The 21,511-nt window shown below is 44.0% G+C and overlaps 2 protein-coding genes across 2 annotated transcripts in view; one reads left to right on the forward strand and one right to left on the reverse strand.

The window, feature by feature from the left end:
• Nucleotides 1-30, reverse strand: part of LOC135510317 (collagen alpha-5(IV) chain-like) — a 106,385-nt gene extending 106,355 nt beyond the window's left edge. The window contains 1 exon segment of the mRNA XM_064931154.1: nucleotides 1-30. This exon segment is cut by the window's left edge and continues 230 nt beyond it. The gene's annotated coding sequence lies outside the window, so the exon portion shown is untranslated.
• A 963-nt stretch (nucleotides 31-993) lies between these two features.
• The window catches only part of LOC135510318 (collagen alpha-6(IV) chain-like), a 229,955-nt gene continuing 209,437 nt past the window's right edge, over nucleotides 994-21,511 (forward strand). Inside the window, 3 exon segments of the mRNA XM_064931155.1 lie at nucleotides 994-1,068; nucleotides 1,231-1,360; nucleotides 1,543-1,588. Coding sequence (XP_064787227.1) covers nucleotides 1,350-1,360; nucleotides 1,543-1,588 — 57 coding nt within the window. The 5' untranslated portion in view covers nucleotides 994-1,068; nucleotides 1,231-1,349.

Genomic DNA, 21,511 nt, shown 5'->3' on the forward strand with positions numbered 1-21,511 from the left:
CCAAGCAGTAGTGTACTGGGACTGTTCCCTTCGCTGCGACCACTGAATCACTTCTCCTCTGTAGGCTTGTGAACGTGTACAGCCGGATCTACTTCGGATCAATGCGCAGCTGTTGACACTTGCTTCAACAGGTCTTGTGCATAATAACTCAGCATTTATAAACAAATTAAATCCCAATACATATTTGCGTGTAGGCCTATGCTAAGATATATAGCTAATAAATTGTTATATTTTGGTTTAGTTCTTCTTTTTTTCAGTGGCAAATGTGGTTTTGAAGACACAAACTGGTGCAAATTTCTGAGGCAGATGGGACACTTGTGTAGGGCAATTTTGTTCGTTGCCTCAGGTTACAAATAGCCTAAAGTGTTGACATAGTACATTTGTTTGACATTTCCAAATGTCGTCCCAACATGTTGCATTCCATTATGCCTACGATATTGATTTAGGGGAAAAATGTTGTGCTTTTTTGGAAAAGTCATATGGAATTTAGCGGTCTATGCCGCATTCACATGTTAGTCGGAACGAGGAAACTCAGACTTGTACAACTTGCTAACTGGTTCTAGTCCACGTGAGGTTCAACCAATTAGCAGGTCCTACATTCCAGAGTCCCTAATTCTGACTAGCAGTAGAACGCGGCATTATGCAAAGTAGAACATTCCACAAAGATCACACTCCCTTCTCATAAGAGTGATCAGTTATCAATTAATACGTTCTTCTCTTTTACAGTTCAGTAATGTAGCTTTAACATCTTTATAAAAGCAACCTAGTCAAGGTATCAATGTTTTCATCGTTCGCTGTCTTATTTGCATAGTCTGTCACAAGACATGCGTATTTAATCTCCCATTAAATAGGAATGAAACATAAAAGTGATATCTTGTTGACTTTACATAATTTATTCGAGTAGTGATAGTACCATAGGGGTTTCTAACTAAAGTGGGTAACAAGTGGGTAAGTGTAGGCTATGCGTGACAATGCTAAAGGCCCGCCCCTCTGCTTTCATGCACTGCGAAGTAGTTGCCGTGCGTGAAACAACTCCGTCAGGGACGAACGTTTTCACAAGTGAACTTGGTGAGTTTTAACTTTCCCTATTCTTTATAACGTAAAACGATAAAATAACCTAACGATTTCAACTAGTCCTAACGAAAATAGCCTTTTGGTGCGTGATTCTCCCTCATTTGAAATCTCTCTCCCTCTCTCTTTGGTCTTTCTTCTCGTCTTTCGGTGGCACAGACGCATTTTGGATTCATCAATGAGCTCGTCCAGGCACTTGTAGCTGCTTGGAGTGAAGACCGGACTGGGAGACCGCTACCAGGAAAACGACCCGTTTTGTCTTCCAGTCGGGATTCAACATGAAATTCTGGTGCGTTTATTTGAGCTCAAAATGATCTGTTGTCGTAGCGGTATAGTTTGACGTTGCTTGTCAGTTTACAACTGTTCTGTAGCCAAATATGTTATTCCGGGAATACTTAATTATAAAGTTAGTATAACTTTTGTTTATTTTTAAAGCCAGTCTGATATATAATTGTTTATTATTTTCTTTAGGATTTGTGTACTTGCTGTCAGCTGGGCAGTTGAAGCGACACACGGGGTAAGTGCTACCTTACTCATAGTTAAGGGCTCTCGACTCGAGTGTGCGCATGTAACCTTCGATCAACTGATGAGGCTACAGCCTTGAAGTTGTGTTATTTTTTCTATCGCTGTATTGCGAGCCTCGAATTTATAATTTAGGACAACATTGTTTCAAACAGTATCGTGCATGACCAGTGCTGTGTCAGTGGAGGTTACCAGAGGTGTTCCGCTCTATTGCGCAGAGCGGTGCTCGCTGGTGTGCTCTACAACAACTATTATCCCTCGGCTATGTATATTCCAAATGCTTATATGATGCAATTGCATCTTGTACAGATGTATTATAGATATTTAGATATTGTAAGCCTGTTGTTTGAGTGGGCCACTTATTCGTGGTTAATTCAAAAGAAACATGACAACATATTCACGCTCACTGTACTTTTCTCTAGGACAGGGCACAGCCTGCGTGTTATTGGCAGAATCTCCCTTCCTCTTTTGGGGGAATTTAAATATTTGTCTCCGGTTTATCGAGCGCTGTCTTTAGATTCTGGACGCTGATGACAAGAGCCCACCAGTCAAATTGCTTATTGATCATAATTAGAGTTTTACGCATGTGACGATGTTCTTTATTTCAACATCATCCAGTCAGTGACAGATGGCCATTTTACTATTACAATTCACATTTTCATAATGCTTTAGAAAGTTAAAACGCACATGATTTGTCCCCATAGTTGCAACTATCATTTATTTCGTTTTGTTTTACTTGTATTTATTGAATACTGTCTGTGGGATAGAATACTGAATACTGTCTGTAGGCCCACTGAGATTTGCGAGCGAGTCAAACCCCGCTCCGCTTTGAATAATTCAACAAATAACTTTAGCCACATCTCGAGCGCCTCATTCACGATCTCATTTATAGGCCTGCCTACGTGTAAGTGGCATACATTTCTAATACATGCATAGCCTAGTAATGCTATGAGGATTTAATGATGACTAAGATATAAAGACTATAGTCACAGTTATAGCCACAATTATAGTCATAGTTTACACTTTCTCATACATCCGCACATTTGCTTCTAGTATTTTCTAAGAACGGGTTGATTGCAAAATGAGGTCTTGATGCCCTAGCCTGGACCTATGAGATATCTGAGCATTCCAAGGAACCATCGTAGCGGAGAGATGATTGACCTCATACGCTAATGCCTAGGTGATGGTTGCTCTGGGAACCAAGTGTACTGGCCCCAAGTTAACTCATCACGCAAGAGTCTGACCGAAACATGTCTATTCTAAAGAAAAAACATCTTCCTTGAGAAACTTTCTTTATGTTGTATTACCTGCCCTAATATAACACAGTACTCATGTTATTGCCGCTTGTATCCACTTGCAAGTTGGCTTGTAGTCTCTGCGTATTTATGGGTCATCATGCAATCACTATAGAAACGAAGCAAGTATTGACTCATGCAGATGTTACAACTCACAGAGGCCAGGTCATGTGCGAATAGGGTTAACCTTATATCCTGCGCCTTAAGATTACGTCATAAAAGGTCATTGTAGACTGTGTACAGATCATATCTGGAGAGGCTAAATGGGTTTGTGCTGGTATTTATTATGGATCCCCATTAGCTGCGACCAAGGCTGCTATTCTTCCTGGGGTCCAGCAAAGTTAAGGCAGTCATGCAATTTGAAAAACATTACAATACATTCACAACAGATTTCACAACACGTTAAGTGTGTGCCCTCAGGCCACTACTCTACTACCACATATCTACAACACAAAATCCATCTACATGTGTGTGTATAGTGCATATGTTATTGTGTGTGTGTGTGTGTATGCATGTGCCTGCGTTTGTCTCACGACAGTCCAAGGCTGTGAAAATCTGATTCTACTGCTTGCATGAGTTACTTAATGTTCAATAGAGTTCTGTGTAGTCATGACTCTATGAAATACTGTGTGCCTCCCACAGTCTGTTCTTGGGGACTGTGAAGGGACCTCTGGTGGAATGTCTTGTGGGGTATGCATGAGTGTCCGAGCTGTGCGTCGGATATACTTGAATGTGTAGTGTCAGCATTTGTTGCAGGCATGTCATACCTAAATACACTAATCTTGCCAATGAAAAATCCTTAATGTAGTTGGCAATATCAGTGGGTTTTGTGATGAATGAGCCATCTGATTCAATGAATGATGGAGCTGAGTTTGCCTTTTTGCCCAGCATTTCAGTTAAGGTGCATGCTTATTAGTAACTTGAATAAACAATTTCATAAATGTGTCAAGTGCAGCATCTGGTTGCTCCACATTACGGGGCGGCAGGGTAGCCAAGTCGTTAGAGAATTGGAAGAGTAACCGGAAGGTTGCAAGTTTAAACCCCTGAACTGACAAGGTACACACTGTTCCTAGGCCATCATTGAAAATAAGAATTTGTTCTTAACTGACTTGCCTAGTTAAATAAAATGACCCAGACCAGCAAATATTATTTACATCATCAACATAAGAATCACTACAAAATTGAATGACACAACATTACTTTTCCTAGATATGGCTATTATATTGGGATCACTACATCCGATGGATGTGGATACTGCTTTAAAGCAAGTTTCTGCAGCTTTAGTAAATGATCAATACATTATACAATACATATTTCCCTCACTAACTTTAAACATCAGCTATCTGAGCAGTTAACCGATCACTGCAGCTATACATAGCCCATCTGTAAACAGCCCATCCAATCTACCTACCTCATCCCCATATTGTTTTTATTTACTTTTCTGCTCTTTTGCACACCAGTATTTCTACTTGCACATCATCTGCTCATCCATCACTCCAGTGTTAATTTGCTAAATTGTAACTATTTCGCTACTATGGCCTATTTATTCCCTACCTCCTCACACCATTTGCACACACTGTATATAGACTTTCTTTGTTTTCTATTGTGTTATTGACTGTACGCTTGTTTATTCCATGTGTAACTCTGTGTTGTGGTTTGTGTCACACTGCTTTGCTTTATCTTGGCCAGGTCGCAGTTGCAAATGAGAACTTGTTCTCAACTGGCCTAACTGGTTAAATAAAGGTGAAATAAAAATAAAATAAATAAATACATATACAGTTGAAGTCGGAAGTTTACATACACATAGGTTGGAGTCATTGACTCGTTTTTCAACCACTTCACAAATTTCTTGTTAACAAACTATAGTTTTGGCAATTCAGTTAGGACATATACTTTGCGCATGCCACAAGTAATGTTTCCAACAATTGTTTACAGACAGATTTCACTTATCATTCACTGCATCGCAGGTGTACCTGTGGATATTTTTCAAGGCCTACCTTCAAACTCAGTGCCTCTTTGCTTGACATCATGGGAAAATCAAAATAAATAAGCCAAGACCTCAGGAATTTTCTAGAGATTAATGTACTTTGGTGCAAAAAGTGCAAATCAATACCAGAACAACAGCAAAGGACCTTGTGAAGATGCTGGAGGAAACAGGTACAAAAGTATCTATATCCACAGTAAAACAAGTCCTATATCGACATAACCTGAAAGGCCGTTCAGCAAGGAAGAAGCCACTGCTCCAAAACTGCCATAAAAAAAGCCAGACTACGGTTTGCAACTGCACACGTGGACAAATATTGTACTTTTTGGAGAAATGTCCTCTGGTCTGATGAAACAAAAATAGAACTATTTGGCCATAATGAACATCGTTATGTTTGAATGAAAAAGGGGGATGCTTGCAAGCCGAAGAACACCATCCCAACCGTGAAGCACGGGGGTGGCAGCATCATGTTGTGGGGGTGCTTTGCTGCAGGAGGGTCTGTTGCACTTCACAAAATGGATGGCATCACGAGGTAGGAAAATTATGTAGATATTTTGAAGCAACATCTCAAGACAGGAAGTTAAAGCTTGATCGCAAATGGGTCTTTCAAATGGACAATGACCCGAAGCATACTTCCAAAGTTCTTGCAAAATGGCTTAAGGACAACAAAGTCAAATTATTGGAGTGGCCATCACAAAGCCCTGACCTCAATCCTATAGAACATTTGTGGGCAGAACTGAAGTGTGTGCGAGCATGGAGGCCTACAAACCTGACTCAGTTACACCAGCTCTGTCAGGAAGAATGGGCCAAATTCACCCAACTTATTGTGGGAAGCTTGTGGAAGGCTACTCAAAATGTTTGACCTAAGTTAATCAATTTAAAGGCAATGCTACCAAATACTAATTGATTATATGTAAACTTCTGACCCACTGGGAATGTGATGAAATAAATAAAAGCTGAAATAAATCATTCTCTCTACTATTATTATGACATTTCACATTCTTAAAATAAAGTGGTGATCCTAACTGACCTAAAACAGGGATTATTTTACCAGGATTAAATGAGTTTAAATGTAGTTCGCTAAGATGTATGTAAACTTCCAAATTCAACTATAGATCATTTAATTCCCGTGCTGTTTGTAACTACCCTGCTAGATTAACTGATAACACCTCCTCCGTTGGTATTTCTGTATTTTCTGTAGATGTTATAATCATGTATTGCTACCACTGTATCATCAAAGGTATTATATAAGTCAGTTTCAGAGATAGTCAGAATATAAATGTCATCTGTTACTTGCAAGTTATTGACTTCATGAAACTTGTTTCTTAGGCTACATATGTGGGCTGTTTTTAGCACTTTTCTGGTATGCTTGTTTGTTTTCATTGCTTCAATACAAAATCAAATCAAATTGTATTTGTCACATGCGCCGAATACAACAGTGAAATGGTTACTTACAAGCCCTTAGCCAACAATGCAGTTTTAAGCAAATACCAAAAAAAGTATTAGATATGTAATGGGCAATGGGCCATACGCACTACCCTCTGTAGTGCCTTGCAGTCGGAGGCCAAGCAGTTGCCATACCAGGCAGTGATGCAACCCGTCAGGTGCAGCTGTAAAACCTTTTGAAGATTTGAGGACCCATGCCAAATCTTTTCAGTCCCATGGGGAGAATAGGTTTTGTCCTCTTCATGACTGTCTTGGTGTGCTTGGACCATGTTAGTCTGTCGGTGATGTGGACACCAAGGAACTTGAAGCTGTCAACCTGCTCCACTCCTGTCCAGTCGATGAGAATGGCGGCGTGCTCGGTGCTCCTTTACCTGTAGTCCACAGAGTGAGGTTGTTGTCCTTGCATAACATGGTCAGGTCTCTGACCTCCCTATCGGCTGTCTCATCATTGTCGGTCATCAGACCTACCACTGTTGTGTCATCTGCAAACTTAATGATGGTGTTGGAGTCATGCACGGCCGTGAAGTCATGAGGGAACAGGGAGTACAGAAGGGGACCGAGCACGCACCCTTGAGGGGCCCCCAGGTTGAGTATCAGCATGGTGGATGTGTTGTTACCTATCCTTACCACCTGGGGGCGTTCTGCCAGGAAGTCCAGGTTCCAGTTGCAGAGGGAGGTGTTTAGTCCCAGGATCCTTAGCTTAGTGATGAGCTTTGGGGGCACTATGGTGTTGAACGTTGAGCTGTAGTCAATGAACAGCATTCTCACATAGGTGTCCCTTTTGTCCAGGTGTGAAAGAGCAGTATGGTGTGCAGTAGAGATTGCATCATCTGTGGATCTGTTGTGGCGATACGCAAATTGGAGTGGGTCTAGGGTTTCTGGCATAATGGTGTTGATGTGAGCGATGACCAGCCTTTCAAAGCATTTCATTGCTACAGACGTGAGTGCTGTGGGTCGGTAGTCATTTAGGCAGCTTACCTGAGTGTTCTTGGGCACAGAGACTATGGTGGTCTGTTTGAAACATGTTGGTATTACAGACTCCGACAGGGAGAGGGTGAAAATGTCAGTGAAGACACTTGGCAGGTAGTCAGTGCATGCTTGGAGTACACTTCCTGGTAATCTGTCTGTCTCTGCGGCCTTGTGAATTTTGACCTGTTTAAAGGTCTTACTCACATCGGCTGCGGAGAGCGTGATCACAGAGTCTTCCGGAACAGTTGGTGCTCTCATGCATGTTTCAGTGTTACTTGCCGCGAAGCGAGCATAGAAGTTATTTAGCTTGTTTAGTAGGCTTGTGTCACTGGGCAGCTCTCGGCTGTGCTTCTCTTTGCAAGCACTGCCACATCCTGCTTGCATCGGAGCCGGTGTAGTACAATTTGATCTTATTCCTGTATTGACGGTTTACCTGTTTGATGGTTTGTCGGAGGTCATAGCGGGATTTCTTATAAGCTTCCAGGTTAGAGTCTCGCTCCTTGATATTGGAAGCTCTAACCTTTAGCTCAGTGTGAATGTTGCCTATAATCCATGGCTTCTGGTTGGGGTTTGTACGTACAGTCACTGTGGGGACGTCGTCATCAATGCACTTATTGATGAAGCCAGTGACTGATGTGGTGTACTCTTCAATGCCATCGGAAGAATCTCGGAACATATTCCAGTCTGTGCTAGCAAAACAGTCTTGCACTTTAGCATCTGCTACATCTGACCACTTTTTTTATAGACCAAGTTACTGGTGCTTCCTCCTTTAATTTTTGCATGTAAACAGGAATCAGGAGGATATAATTATGGTCATATTTGCCAAATGGAGGGCGAGGGAGAGTTTTGTAACCGTCTCTGTGTGCGGAGTAAAGGTGGTCTAGAGTTTCTTTCCCCTCTAGTTGCACATTTAACATGCTGATAGAAATGAGGTAAAACTGATTTAAGATTCCCTGCATTAAAGTCCCCGGCCACCAGGAGCAGCGCCACATTTGGACGAGTGTTTTCCTGTTTGCTTATGGAAGAATATAGCTCATTGAGTGCGGTTTTAGTGCCATCATCGGTCTGTGGTGGTATTTAGACAGCTACGAAAAATACAGATGAAAACTAGATAGTGTGGTCTACAGCTTATCATGAGATACTCTACCTCAGGCGATCAAAACCTTGAGACTTCCTTAGATATCGTGCACCAGCTGTCGTTTACAAATATGCATAGGCCCCCACCCCGTATCTTACCATAGGTTGCTGTTCTGCCGATAGAGTGTATAACCCGCCAACTGTAAGTTCTTAATGTCGTCTTTCAGCCACGACTCAGTAAAACATAAGATATTAAAAAAATGGATGTCCAGTTGGTAAGATTTACGTGCTTTCAGTTCGTCCCATTTATTTTCCAGCAATTGAACGTTAGCTAACAGTACGGATGGCAAATGACAAAGGCAGATTAGCGTCTCGCCGCCTGATCCTCACAAGGAACCCCGATCTCTTTCTGCAAAATCACAGTTTCTTTCTCCAGCGAATGACGGAGATGAGGTCTTGTACGCGTGTTTGGAGTACATCCTTCCCATCCGACTCATTAAAGAAAAATTCTTCATCCAATTCGAGGTGAGTAATTGCTGTTTTCATGTCCAGAAGCTCTTTGCGGTCATAATAGACGGCAGCAGCAATATTATGTACAAAATAAGTTACAAAAAAGGTGAAAAAACAAACAAAATTGCACGGTTGGTTAAGAGCCAGTACAACAGCAGCCATCCCCTCCGGTGCCATCTTCACGAGTCATTGGCCATGTCTGCATGTGTGAATGTGTGAATGTGCGTGCGTGCTTGCGTGTGTGCATGTGTGAATGTGTGAATGTGCGTGCGTGCTTGCGTGTGTGCATGTGTGAATGTGCGTGCTTGCGTGTGTGCATGTGTGAATGTGCGTGCTTGCGTGTGTGCATGTGTGAATGTGCGTGCGTGCTTGCGTGTGTGCATGTGTGAATGTGCGTGCGTGCTTGCGTGTGTGCATGTGTGAATGTGCGTGCGTGCTTGCGTGTGTGCATGTGTGAATGTGTGAATGTGCGTGCGTGCTTGCGTGTGTGCATGTGTGAATGTGCGTGCTTGCGTGTGTGCATGTGTGAATGTGCGTGCTTGCGTGTGTGCATGTGTGAATGTGCGTGCTTGCGTGTGTGCATGTGTGAATGTGCGTGCTTGCGTGTGTGCATGTGTGAATGTGCGTGCGTGCTTGCGTGTGTGCATGTGTGAATGTGCGTGCGTGCTTGCGTGTGTGCATGTGTGAATGTGCGTGCTTGCGTGTGTGTGTGAGAGACACTACAAGCAGCTGAAAGAGTCATGTTTTTCTTTCTGTCTTTGGGCTTTTCCAGGTGCGCTTGGTCATTCTCTCATTCTCTTGTGGCTTCACTGTAATGAAATGAGTCAGTGTTTATGGATATATGGTCAGCTTTTGGCTCTCAATTCAATAGAGACTGATTAGGAATTGAAACGGTCCCTAATTTGTTTATTTTTGTAAAGTAGTGAATGATTGATTGATTATTAGAAAGGTCCCTCCCTACATGCCTTTATTGTCAATTGAGTCATCTTAGTTTGGTCTAGTTAGTTAGTGTTGTGAGGTCAGACTTTGACGAGGGTAGATTGGGTGGTGATACAACCTAACATCTCCTTCAGTGGAGATCAGCTGATCTGTGGTTAACCTAAATGGTCGGAGATAGCAGAGGTGATAGCAGAGGTGGTTGAAGCATGTAGGGACTCTCTCTCTCTCTCTCTCTCTCTCTCTCTCTCTCTCTCTCTCTCTCTCTCTCTCTCTCTCTCTCTCTCTCTCTCTCTCTCTCAATTCATGTTCAATTCAAAGGGTTTCATTGGCATGGGAAACATATGTTTATATTGCCGAAGCAAGTTAGATAGATAATGAACAGAAGTGAAATAAACAATAAAAGTGGAGCTTTGGGCCACTAACCGAATGGTTGCTAGATTGAATCCCCAAGCTGAGAAGGTAAACACATGTTGTTCTGCCCCTGAACAAGTCAGTGTGTGTGTTTCCAGGCCATCATTGTAAATAAGAATTGGTTCTTAACTGACTTGCCTAGTTAAATAAATAAAAACAGTCTCTTGTGGTCATATTATGGCTGTGTACATCTCTTTTAATTCAATTCAAAGGGCTTTATTCTTATGGGAATATTCTTATCTTCTTTCTCTCGCTCTCCTCCTCTCCTCTCTCCTAGCCGTTTGTCTCGCTCCTTTCTACTGCAGATAACACAAGGCTTAGGAGATAAGTGGCCACACACACAGTCCCTTCAAACTCACGAGATGCCAATGGGCTGAATTAGACTATGATATGTACATAAATCATGCATTGGGACGCCCCCCCCCCCCTATTTACTTATCCTAAGGGGTGAATCCTAACGTTCAGTGTTTCCCTAAGTCATGCATCGATATCAATGGGACCCTAAGCAAAACATGTATTTGAGTAGAAGTTATGATTCACACCTGAATGATGTGGTGTTCTTCAATCTAAAAACATAGCAACATTGTATATTCATCTTTGTTTTTTAACTAAATGATTAGTTTGATAGATGGGTACAATATACTTCTGTCTAAAAACAGAACATCACATCAATCTCAGAACACACAAGAGGAAGGACTGGAGCAATGTCTGACACAGCTGTTGGCAAAGACCCTCTTCACCCGGCCGAGGATGAGGAGGGTGAGGCCTACACGACAGAAGGCCTTGAGAAAGGAGGAGAGGAGCAGAGAGGTTGAGGAGGGTGAGGCCTACACGACAGAAGGCCGTGAGAAAGGAGGAGAGGAGCAGAGAGGTTGAGGAGGGTGAGGTCTACACGACAGAAGGCCTTGAGAAAGGAGGAGAGGAGCGGAGAGGTTGAGGAGGGTGAGGCCTAAACGACAGAAGGCAGTGAGAAAGGAGGAGAGGAGCGGAGAGGTTGAGGAGGGTGAGGCCTACACGACAGAAGGCCTTGAGAAAGGAGGAGAGGAGCAGAGAGGTTGAGGAGGGTGAGGTCTACATGACAGAAGGCCGTGAGAAAGGAGGAGAGAGCGGAGAGGTTGAGGAGGGTGAGGCCTACACGACAGAAGGCCGTGAGAAAGGAGGAGAGGAGCAGAGAGGTTGAGGAGGGTGAGGCCTACATGACAGAAGGCCTTGAGAAAGGAGGAGAGGAGCAGAGAGGTTGAGGAGGGTGAGGCCTACACGACAGAAGGCCGTGAGAAAGGAGGAGAGGAGCAGAGAGGTTGAGGAGGGTGAGGCCTACACGACAGAAGGCCGTGAGAAAGGAGGAGAGGAGCAGAGAGGTTGAGGAGGGTGAGGCCTACATGACAGAAGGCAGTGAGAAAGGAGGAGAGGAGCAGAGAGGTTGAGGAGGGTGAGGCCTACACGACAGAAGGCCGTGAGAAAGGAGGAGAGGAGCAGAGAGGTTGAGGAGGGTGAGGTCTACACGACAGAAGGCCTTGAGAAAGGAGGAGAGGAGCAGAGAGGTGAGAAAGGAGAAGGCCGTGAGAAAGGAGCAGAGAGGTTGAGGAGGGTGAGGCCTACACGACAGAAGGCAGTGAGAAAGGAGGAGAGGAGCAGAGAGGTTGAGGAGGTCTACACGACAGAAGGCCGTGAGAAAGGAGGAGAGGAGCAGAGAGGTTGAGGAGGGTGAGGTCTACACGACAGAAGGCCTTGAGAAAGGAGGAGAGGAGCAGAGAGGTTGAGGAGGGTGAGGTCTACACGACAGAAGGCCTTGAGAAAGGAGGAGAGGAGCAGAGAGGTTGAGGAGGGTGAGGCCTACACGACAGAAGGCCTTGAGAAAGGAGGAGAGGAGCAGAGAGGTTGAGGAGGGTGAGGCCTACACGACAGAGGGCCTTGAGAAAGGAGGAGAGGAGCAGAGAGGTTGAGGAGGGTGAGGCCTACATGACAGAAGGCCGTGAGAAAGGAGGAGAGGAGCAGAGAGGTTGAGGAGGGTGAGGCCTACATGACAGAAGGCCGTGAGAAAGGAGGAGAGGAGCAGAGAGGTTGAGGAGGGTGAGGCCTACCTGACAGAAGGTGAAAAAGAGAAAGAACTGCAGAAAGTGACTTTAAGTGAAACAAGAATCTCAATACTGCTCAGAAGGTCATAGAAATATAATTTTCTCAAATCTGTAGGGTGTGTTTGTGAACAGAGCACCAGGACCAGCTTGCTTAGGGGACTCTTCTCCAGGTTAATTTCTCTGTAGGTGACGGCTTTGTTATGGAAGGTTTGGGAATCGATTTCCTTTTAAGTGGTTGTAGATTTTAACGGCTCTTTTCTGGATTTTGATTAGCGGGTATCGGCTAATTCTGCTCTGCATGCATTATTTGGTGTTTTACGTTGCACACAGAGGATATTTTTGCAAAGTTCTGCATGCAGTCTCAATTTGGTCTTTGTCCCATTTTTGTGAATTCTTGGTTGGTGAGCGGAACCCAGACCTCACAACCATAAAGGGCAAAGGGTTCTATAACTGATTTAAATATTTTTAGCTGGAATGCCCTTCTTGCCTTGTCTCTCAGCTCTTTCACAGCTTTGTGGAAGTTACCTGTGGTGCTGATGTTTAGGCCGAGGCAACAGTGTCTAGATGGAATTTGTATTTGTGCTCCTGGCGACTGGACCTATTTTGGAACACCATTATTTTGGTTTTACTGAGTTTTACTGTCAGGGTCCAGGTCTGACAGAATCTGTGCAGAAGATCTAGGTGCTGCTGTAGGCCTTCCTTGGTTGGGGACAGAAGCACCAGATCATCAGCAAACATTAGACATTTGACTTCAGATTCCAGTAGGGTGAGGCCGGGTGCTGCAGACTGTTCTAGTGCCCTCGCCAATAAGTTGATATATAAGTTGAAGAGGGTGGGGCTTATGCTGCATCCCTGTCTCACAGGCCCTGTGGAAAGAAATGTGTGTTTTTTGGCAATTTTAACCAAACACGTATTGTTTGTGTACATTGATATTTATAATGTCATCCCTCTATCTCACCCTCTCTTCCCCTCCCTCCATCTCCCCCTCTCTCTCTCCCCCCCTCCCTCACTCCATCTCACCCCCTCTCCCTTTCTCTCTCTCTGTCCATCTCATCATCTCTCTCTCTCTCTCTCTCTCTCTCTCTCTCTCTCTCTCTCACACACACTCTCTCTCCATCTCACTCTCTCTCTCCCTCTCTCTATTCATCTCACCCCTCTCCCTCTCTCTCTCCATCTCATCCCTCTCCCCCTCACTCTCTCCATCTCACCCCTCTCCCCCTCTCTCTCTCCATCTCACCCTCTCTCTCCGTCCATCTAACCCTCCTGCCCTCCCTCCTGGAATTCCAGTGCTACTAGGCAGGACTTGTTGCGATATTTTCCTCTCCGCAGGTGTCACCTCAAGAACATTCCTCCACTAAGTGAGGCAACTGTGGTTCCTACCCCCTCCTTACCTCTCCTCACCCTCTTTTCTCCATGTGTGGATTTGCATGGCCCTAGGCGGTGGAATGTAATAGATGGCCATCAGTGCCAACCTGTGTGTGTGTGTGTGTGTGTGTGTGTGTGTGTGTGTGTGTGTGTGTGTGTGTGTGTGTGTGTGTGTGTGTGTGTGTGTGTGTGTGTGTGTGTGTGTGTGTGTGTGTGTGTGTGTGTGTGTGTGTGTGTGTCAGTGAAGGGTAAGAAGCGCCAGAGGTAACACTTATAGACATCTGTCTAAATGTCCTTAGATGGTTGAGATTGTCACAGGTTGAAAACATGAATAACCACAGGTAATCAATGTGGTAAAATATATCTGTTTCGAAATATGGAAGCCAAATAGTAGGCAGCAGTGAGTATCTGTCTCCCTCTCTCACCCTCCCCCCCTACTTCTCCCTCTCTGTCTCTCTCTCTCCTTCTTTCTCCCCCTCCCCCTATCTCTCCCCCTCTATCTTTCTCTCCCTCTCCCTCTCCCCCTCTATCTCTCTCTCTCTCTCTCTCTCTCTCTCTCTCTCTTTTCTCACCCTTCCCCCTACCTCTGTCTCTCTCTCCTTCTTTCTCACCACCCCCCCTATCTCTCCCTCTCCCCTCTATCTTTCTCTCTCTCTCTCACCCTTTCCCCCTCTCTCCCCCGATCTCTCCCTCTGTCTCTGTCTCTCTCGCTCTCTCTCGCTCGCTCTCTCTCGCTCTCTCTCTCTCTCTCTCTCTCTCTCTCTCTCTCTCTCGCTCTCTCTCTATCCTTCTTTCTCACCCTCCCCTATCTCTCCCTCTATATCTTTCTCTCTCTCTTGCTCTCTCTCCCTCTCTCTCTCTCTCTCTCGCTCTCTCTCTCTCTTTCTCTCTCTCTCTCTCTCTCTCTCTCTCTCTCTCACCCTTTTCCCCGATCTCTCCCTCTGTCTCTCTGTCTCTCTCTCTCTCACCCTTTTCTTTCTCCCTCTCCCCCTCTTTCTCCCTCTCTCTCACCCTCACCCTCGCTCTCTCCCCCCTCTCTGTCTCCCTCTCCCCCCTCTCTCTCTCCCTGTTATCCCTCTGTTATTGCGGGTGTAGCGAAATGCTTGTGTTCCTAGCTCCAACAATGCAGCAATATCTAACAATACACTAGTCTAAAAGTAAAAGAACGCAATTAAGAAATATATAAGAAATTAGGACAAGCAATGCATAGAATATAATACAGTATATACATATGAGATGAGTAAAACAGCATGTAAACACTATTAAAGTGACTAGTTTTCCGTTATTAAAGTGGCCAGTGATTCCATGACTATGTACAGTATATAGGGCAGCAGCCTCTAAGGTGCAGGGTTGAGTAGCCAGGTGGTAGCAGGCTAGTGATGGCTGTTTAACATTCGGATGGCCTTAAGATAGAAGCTATTTTTCAGTCTCTCGGTCCCAGCTTTGATTCATCTGTCCTGACCTCGCCTTCTGCTAAGGTCGCGGGGTGAACAGGAGTCAGGTAAGGAAGAGGAGATATGATCCTTAACTAGTCTCTCAAAGCACTTCATGATGACCAAAGTCAGCGCTACGGGGCGATAGGTATTTATTTCAGGTACCTTTGCTTTCTTGGGTACAGGAATAATGATGGACATCTTGAAGCATGTGGGGGCAGCAGACTGGGATTGTTTTTCCCTTTGTAGTCCGTGATTGTCTGTAAACCCTGCCACGTACAATACGTCTTGTGTCTGAGCCATTGAATTGCAGTGAGTGACATAACATTGTAGAGGTGTTTTTTGGTGGGGGTTGGTACTCAGGCTTTTTCTGAGTTGGTGCTACTACCGTGTGAATGTCAAGGAGAAACTACTCTGATAGATGTTCTGTCATCTGATTGATTATTAAGTTCTGTATGTTTTTTCTTCTTCTTCATATCTCAATCACTGATAGGAGCAGAACAGTGTGGACATCGTTCAATATTTCATATTCTATGTTTTCTTTTGTCTTTCACCTGGACGTGTGTATTTTTCAGCATGTACACAGGAAGGTACCACACTCTATTTCATCAAGTATCAAGCAACACGCTGTCAATGTCACATGGTCAAGTACAGTGAAATGCCTTTCTTACAAGCTGGAAACCCAACAATGCAGTAATACTAGAAGAATAAAAACACATGAGGAATTAGAAATATGAAGAACACACTAAGTAAAAATACTATATACAGGGTCAGTTCAATACCATATTATATACAGGGTCAGTTACAATACCATACTATATACAGGGTCAGTTACAATACCATACTATATACAGGGTCAGTTCAATACCATACTATATACAGGGTCAGTTCAATACCATACTATATACAGGGTCAGTTAGTACCATACTATATACAGGGTCAGTTACAATACCATACTATATACAGGGTCAGTTACAATACCATACTATATACAGGGTCAGTTCAATACCATACTATATACAGGGTCAGTTCAATACCATATTATATACAGGGTCAGTTCAATACCATACTATATACAGGGTCAGTTACAATACCATACTATATACAGGGTCAGTTACAATACCATACTATATACAGGGTCAGTTACAATACCATACTATATACAGGGTCAGTTCAATACCATACTATATACAGGGTCAGTTACAATACCATACTATATACAGGGTCAGTTACAATACCATACTATATACAGGGTCAGTTACAATACCATACTATATACAGGGTCAGTTGCAATACCATACTATATACAGGGTCAGTTACAATACCATACTATATACAGGGTCAGTTCAATACCATACTATATACAGGGTCAGTTACAATACCATACTATATACAGGGTCAGTTACAATACCATACTATATACAGGGTCAGTTACAATACCATACTATATACAGGGTCAGTTCAATACCATACTATATACAGGGTCAGTTCAATACAATATTATATACAGGGTCAGTTCAATACCATACTATATACAGGGTCAGTTCAATACAATATTATATACAGGGTCAGTTCAATACAATATTATATACAGGGTCAGTTCAATACCATACTATATACAGGGTCAGTTCAATACCATACTATATACAGGGTCAGTTCAATACCATACTATATACAGGGTCAGTTCAATACCATACTATATACAGGGTCAGTTCAATACCATACTATATACAGGGTCAGTTCAATACAATATTATATACAGGGTCAGTTCAATACAATATTACATACAGGGTCAGTTCAATACCATACTATATACAGGGTCAGTTCAATACCATACTATATACAGGGTCAGTTCAATACCATACTATATACAGGGTCAGTTCAATACAATATTATATACAGGGTCAGTTCAATACCATACTATATACAGGGTCAGTTACAATACCATACTATATACAGGGTCAGTTCAATACCATACTATATACAGGGTCAGTTACAATACCATATTATAAACAGGGTCAGTTACAATACCATACTATATACAGGGTCAGTTCAATACAATATTATATACAGGGTCAGTTCAATACCATACTATATACAGGGTCAGTTACAATACCATACTATATACAGGGTCAGTTCAATACCATACTATATACAGGGTCAGTTACAATACCATATTATAAACAGGGTCAGTTACAATACCATACTATATACAGGGTCAGTTCAATACCATACTATATACAGGGTCAGTTACAATACCATATTATAAACAGGGTCAGTTACAATACCATACTATATACAGGGTCAGTTCAATACCATACTATATACAGGGTCAGTTACAATACCATACTATATACAGGGTCAGTTCAATACCATATTATATACAGGGTCAGTTACAATACCATACTATATACAGGGTCAGTTACAATACCATTTGTATGATATGACTTTATGAGTACTACATTATTGCCATATGCTCTATGAATTCACTCTGTAAGTAAATGACATGTCCCAGTTGTAGTTGCGTGGCGAATGTCCCACACTGTCATCGTTTCAGATATCAAACCCCTCTGTAGAACACTGTCAGCTTGTTTCCTTATTGGTCGAGATTAAATGCAATGTCAAAGGTCAGCAGAACACAAAAGCTGAGGGCTGGCGCGTGATTGGAGGGGGCTTAACATTCCTTACTCTTAAGGTTTGTTTGTTGCACTTTCTTTATTAAAAAGAGAAGAGAGGGAAGGAAGCGTCTTCTCCTCCTCTATCTGGGCCCTTTTGGGGGAAGTTTGAAAAGGTCTTTAGCCTTGTCAGTGATCGAGGTGGCATGCTGTTTTGGTCTTGGGTGTTTTCTGAGCTAGTTGGATGTGCCCAGGCTTTTCTCTCTCAATGCCAGCAGCCCCTCTTGTTTCACTAGTTTGTGTGGCCTTAACAGACTTCCCATAAAGGCCTTTTTTGAAGCTCAACTTTACGATCTCTTTCACATCCCTGCAACATCATTACTTTGGCATTAAACAACATTTAAATCATTTCACCTGAAGACGATTCATAACGATTATGAAAACCAACGGGCCTGTTCCAGGCAAACTGCTTTACCGTGAGTAGACTAAAGACGGTCACTCTTATGGGTCAGATTCCCCTTCAATGTATCTTTATTCTATAGATCAAATAGTTGTTCAATGCTGTGACCCTAAGACACATAGAGGACATTATAGTTGGGTTCAGAGAGGCAACACACAGGGCTCAGTGAGAGAGACACATAGAGGACATTATAGTTGGGTTCAGAGAGGCAACACACAGGGCTCAGTGAGAGAGACACATAGAGGACATTATAGTTGGGTTCAGAGAGGCAACACACAGGGCTCAGTGAGAGAGACATAGAGGACATTATAGTTGGGTTCAGAGAGGCAACACACAGGGCTCAGTGAGAGAGACACATAGAGGACATTATAGTTGGGTTCAGAGAGGCAACACACAGGGCTCAGTGAGAGAGACACAGAGGACATTATAGTTGGGTTCAGAGAGGCAACACAGGGCTCAGTGAGAGAGACACATAGAGGACATTATAGTTGGGTTCAGAGAGGCAACACACAGGGCTCAGTGAGAGAGACATAGAGGACATTATAGTTGGGTTCAGAGAGGCAACACACAGGGCTCAGTGAGAGAGACACAGAGGACATTATAGTTGGGTTCAGAGAGGCAACACAGGGCTCAGTGAGAGAGACACATAGAGGACATTATAGTTGGGTTCAGAGAGGCAACACACAGGGCTCAGTGAGAGAGACACATAGAGGACATTATAGTTGGGTTCAGAGAGGCAACACACAGGGCTCAGTGAGAGAGACACATAGAGGACATTATAGTTGGGTTCAGAGAGGCAACACACAGGGCTCAGTGAGAGAGACACATAGAGGACATTATAGTTGGGTTCAGAGAGGCAACACACAGGGCTCAGTGAGAGAGACACATAGAGGACATTATAGTTGGGTTCAGAGAGGCAACACACAGGGCTCAGAGACACATAGAGGACATTATAGTTGGGTTCATAGAGGCAACACACAGGGCTCAGTGAGAGAGACACATAGAGGACATTATAGTTGGGTTCAGAGAGGCAACACACAGGGCTCAGTGAGAGAGACATAGAGGACATTATAGTTGGGTTCAGAGAGGCAACACACAGGGCTCAGTGAGAGAGACATAGAGGACATTATAGTTGGGTTCAGAGAGGCAACACAGGGCTCAGTGAGAGAGACACATAGAGGACATTATAGTTGGGTTCAGAGAGGCAACACACAGGGCTCAGTGAGAGAGACACATAGAGGACATTATAGTTGGGTTCAGAGAGGCAACACACAGGGCTCAGTGAGAGACACAGAGGACATTATAGTTGGGTTCAGAGAGGCAACACACAGGGCTCAGTGAGAGAGACACATAGAGGACATTATAGTTGGGTTCAGAGAGGCAACACACAGGGCTCAGTGAGAGAGACACATAGAGGACATTATAGTTGGGTTCAGAGAGGCAACACACAGGGCTCAGAGACACATAGAGGACATTATAGTTGGGTTCAGAGGCAACACACTGGGCTCAGTGAGAGAGACACATAGAGGACATTATAGTTGGGTTCAGAGAGGCAACACACAGGGCTCAGTGAGAGAGACACATAGAGGACATTATAGTTGGGTTCAGAGAGGCAACACACAGGGCTCAGTGAGAGAGACACATAGAGGACATTATAGTTGGGTTCAGAGAGGCAACACACAGGGCTCAGTGAGAGAGACACATAGAGGACATTATAGTTGGGTTCAGAGAGGCAACACAGGGCTCAGTGAGAGAGACACATAGAGGACATTATAGTTGGGTTCAGAGAGGCAACACACAGGGCTCAGTGAGAGAGACACGTAGAGGACATTATAGTTGGGTTCAGAGAGGCAACACACAGGGCTCAGTGAGAGAGACACATAGAGGACATTATAGTTGGGTTCAGAGTGGCAACACACAGGGCTCAGTGAGAGAGACACATAGAGGACATTATAGTTGGGTTCAGAGAGGCAACACACAGGGCTCAGTGAGAGAGACACGTAGAGGACATTATAGTTGGGTTCAGAGAGGCAACACACAGGGCTCAGTGAGAGAGACACGTAGAGGACATTATAGTTGGGTTCAGAGGCAACACACAGGGCTCAGTGAGAGAGACACATAGAGGACATTATAGTTGGGTTCAGAGAGGCAACACACAGGGCTCAGTGAGAGAGACACATAGAGGACATTATAGTTGGGTTCAGAGAGGCAACACACAGGGCTCAGTGAGAGAGACACATAGAGGACATTATAGTTGGGTTCAGAGAGGCAACACACAGGGCTCAGTGAGAGAGACACATAGAGGACATTATAGTTGGTTTCAGAGAGGCAACACACAGGGCTCAGTGAGAGAGACACATAGAGGACATTATAGTTGGGTTCAGAGAGGCAACACACAGGGCTCAGTGAGAGAGACACGTAGAGGACATTATAGTTGGGTTCAGAGAGGCAACACACAGGGCTCAGTGAGAGAGACACGTAGAGGACATTATAGTTGGGTTCAGAGAGGCAACACACAGGGCTCAGTGAGAGAGACACATAGAGGACATTATAGTTGGGTTCAGAGAGGCAACACACAGGGCTCAGTGAGAGAGACACATAGAGGACATTATAGTTGGGTTCAGAGAGGCAACACAGGGCTCAGTGAGAGAGACACATAGAGGACATTATAGTTGGGTTCAGAGAGGCAACACACAGGGCTCAGTGAGAGAGACACATAGAGGACATTATAGTTGGGTTCAGAGAGGCAACACACAGGGCTCAGTGAGAGAGACATAGAGGACATTATAGTTGGGTTCAGAGAGGCAACACACAGGGCTCAGTGAGAGAGACACATAGAGGACATTATAGTTGGGTTCAGAGGCAACACACAGGGCTCAGTGAGAGAGACACAGAGGACATTATAGTTGGGTTCAGAGAGGCAACACACAGGGCTCAGTGAGAGAGACACATAGAGGACATTATAGTTGGGTTCAGAGGCAACACACAGGGCTCAGTGAGAGAGACACATAGAGGACATTATAGTTGGGTTCAGAGAGGCAACACACAGGGCTCAGTGAGAGAGACACGTAGAGGACATTATAGTTGGTTTCAGAGAGGCAACACACAGGGCTCAGTGAGAGAGACACATAGAGGACATTATAGTTGGGTTCAGAGGCAACACACAGGGCTCAGTGAGAGAGACACATAGAGGACATTATAGTTGGGTTCAGAGGCAACACACAGGGCTCAGTGAGAGAGACACATAGAGAGAGTATTATAAGCCTTATAATCGGACTTCAGAAAGGTTCATGCATGTGTTTATAGCAAGTAGTGAAGCATTATAACCAGTCCTGTCTA

The sequence above is a fragment of the Oncorhynchus masou genome, chromosome 23, assembly GCF_036934945.1.
Source record: "Oncorhynchus masou masou isolate Uvic2021 chromosome 23, UVic_Omas_1.1, whole genome shotgun sequence".
Lineage (NCBI taxonomy): Eukaryota > Metazoa > Chordata > Actinopteri > Salmoniformes > Salmonidae > Oncorhynchus > Oncorhynchus masou.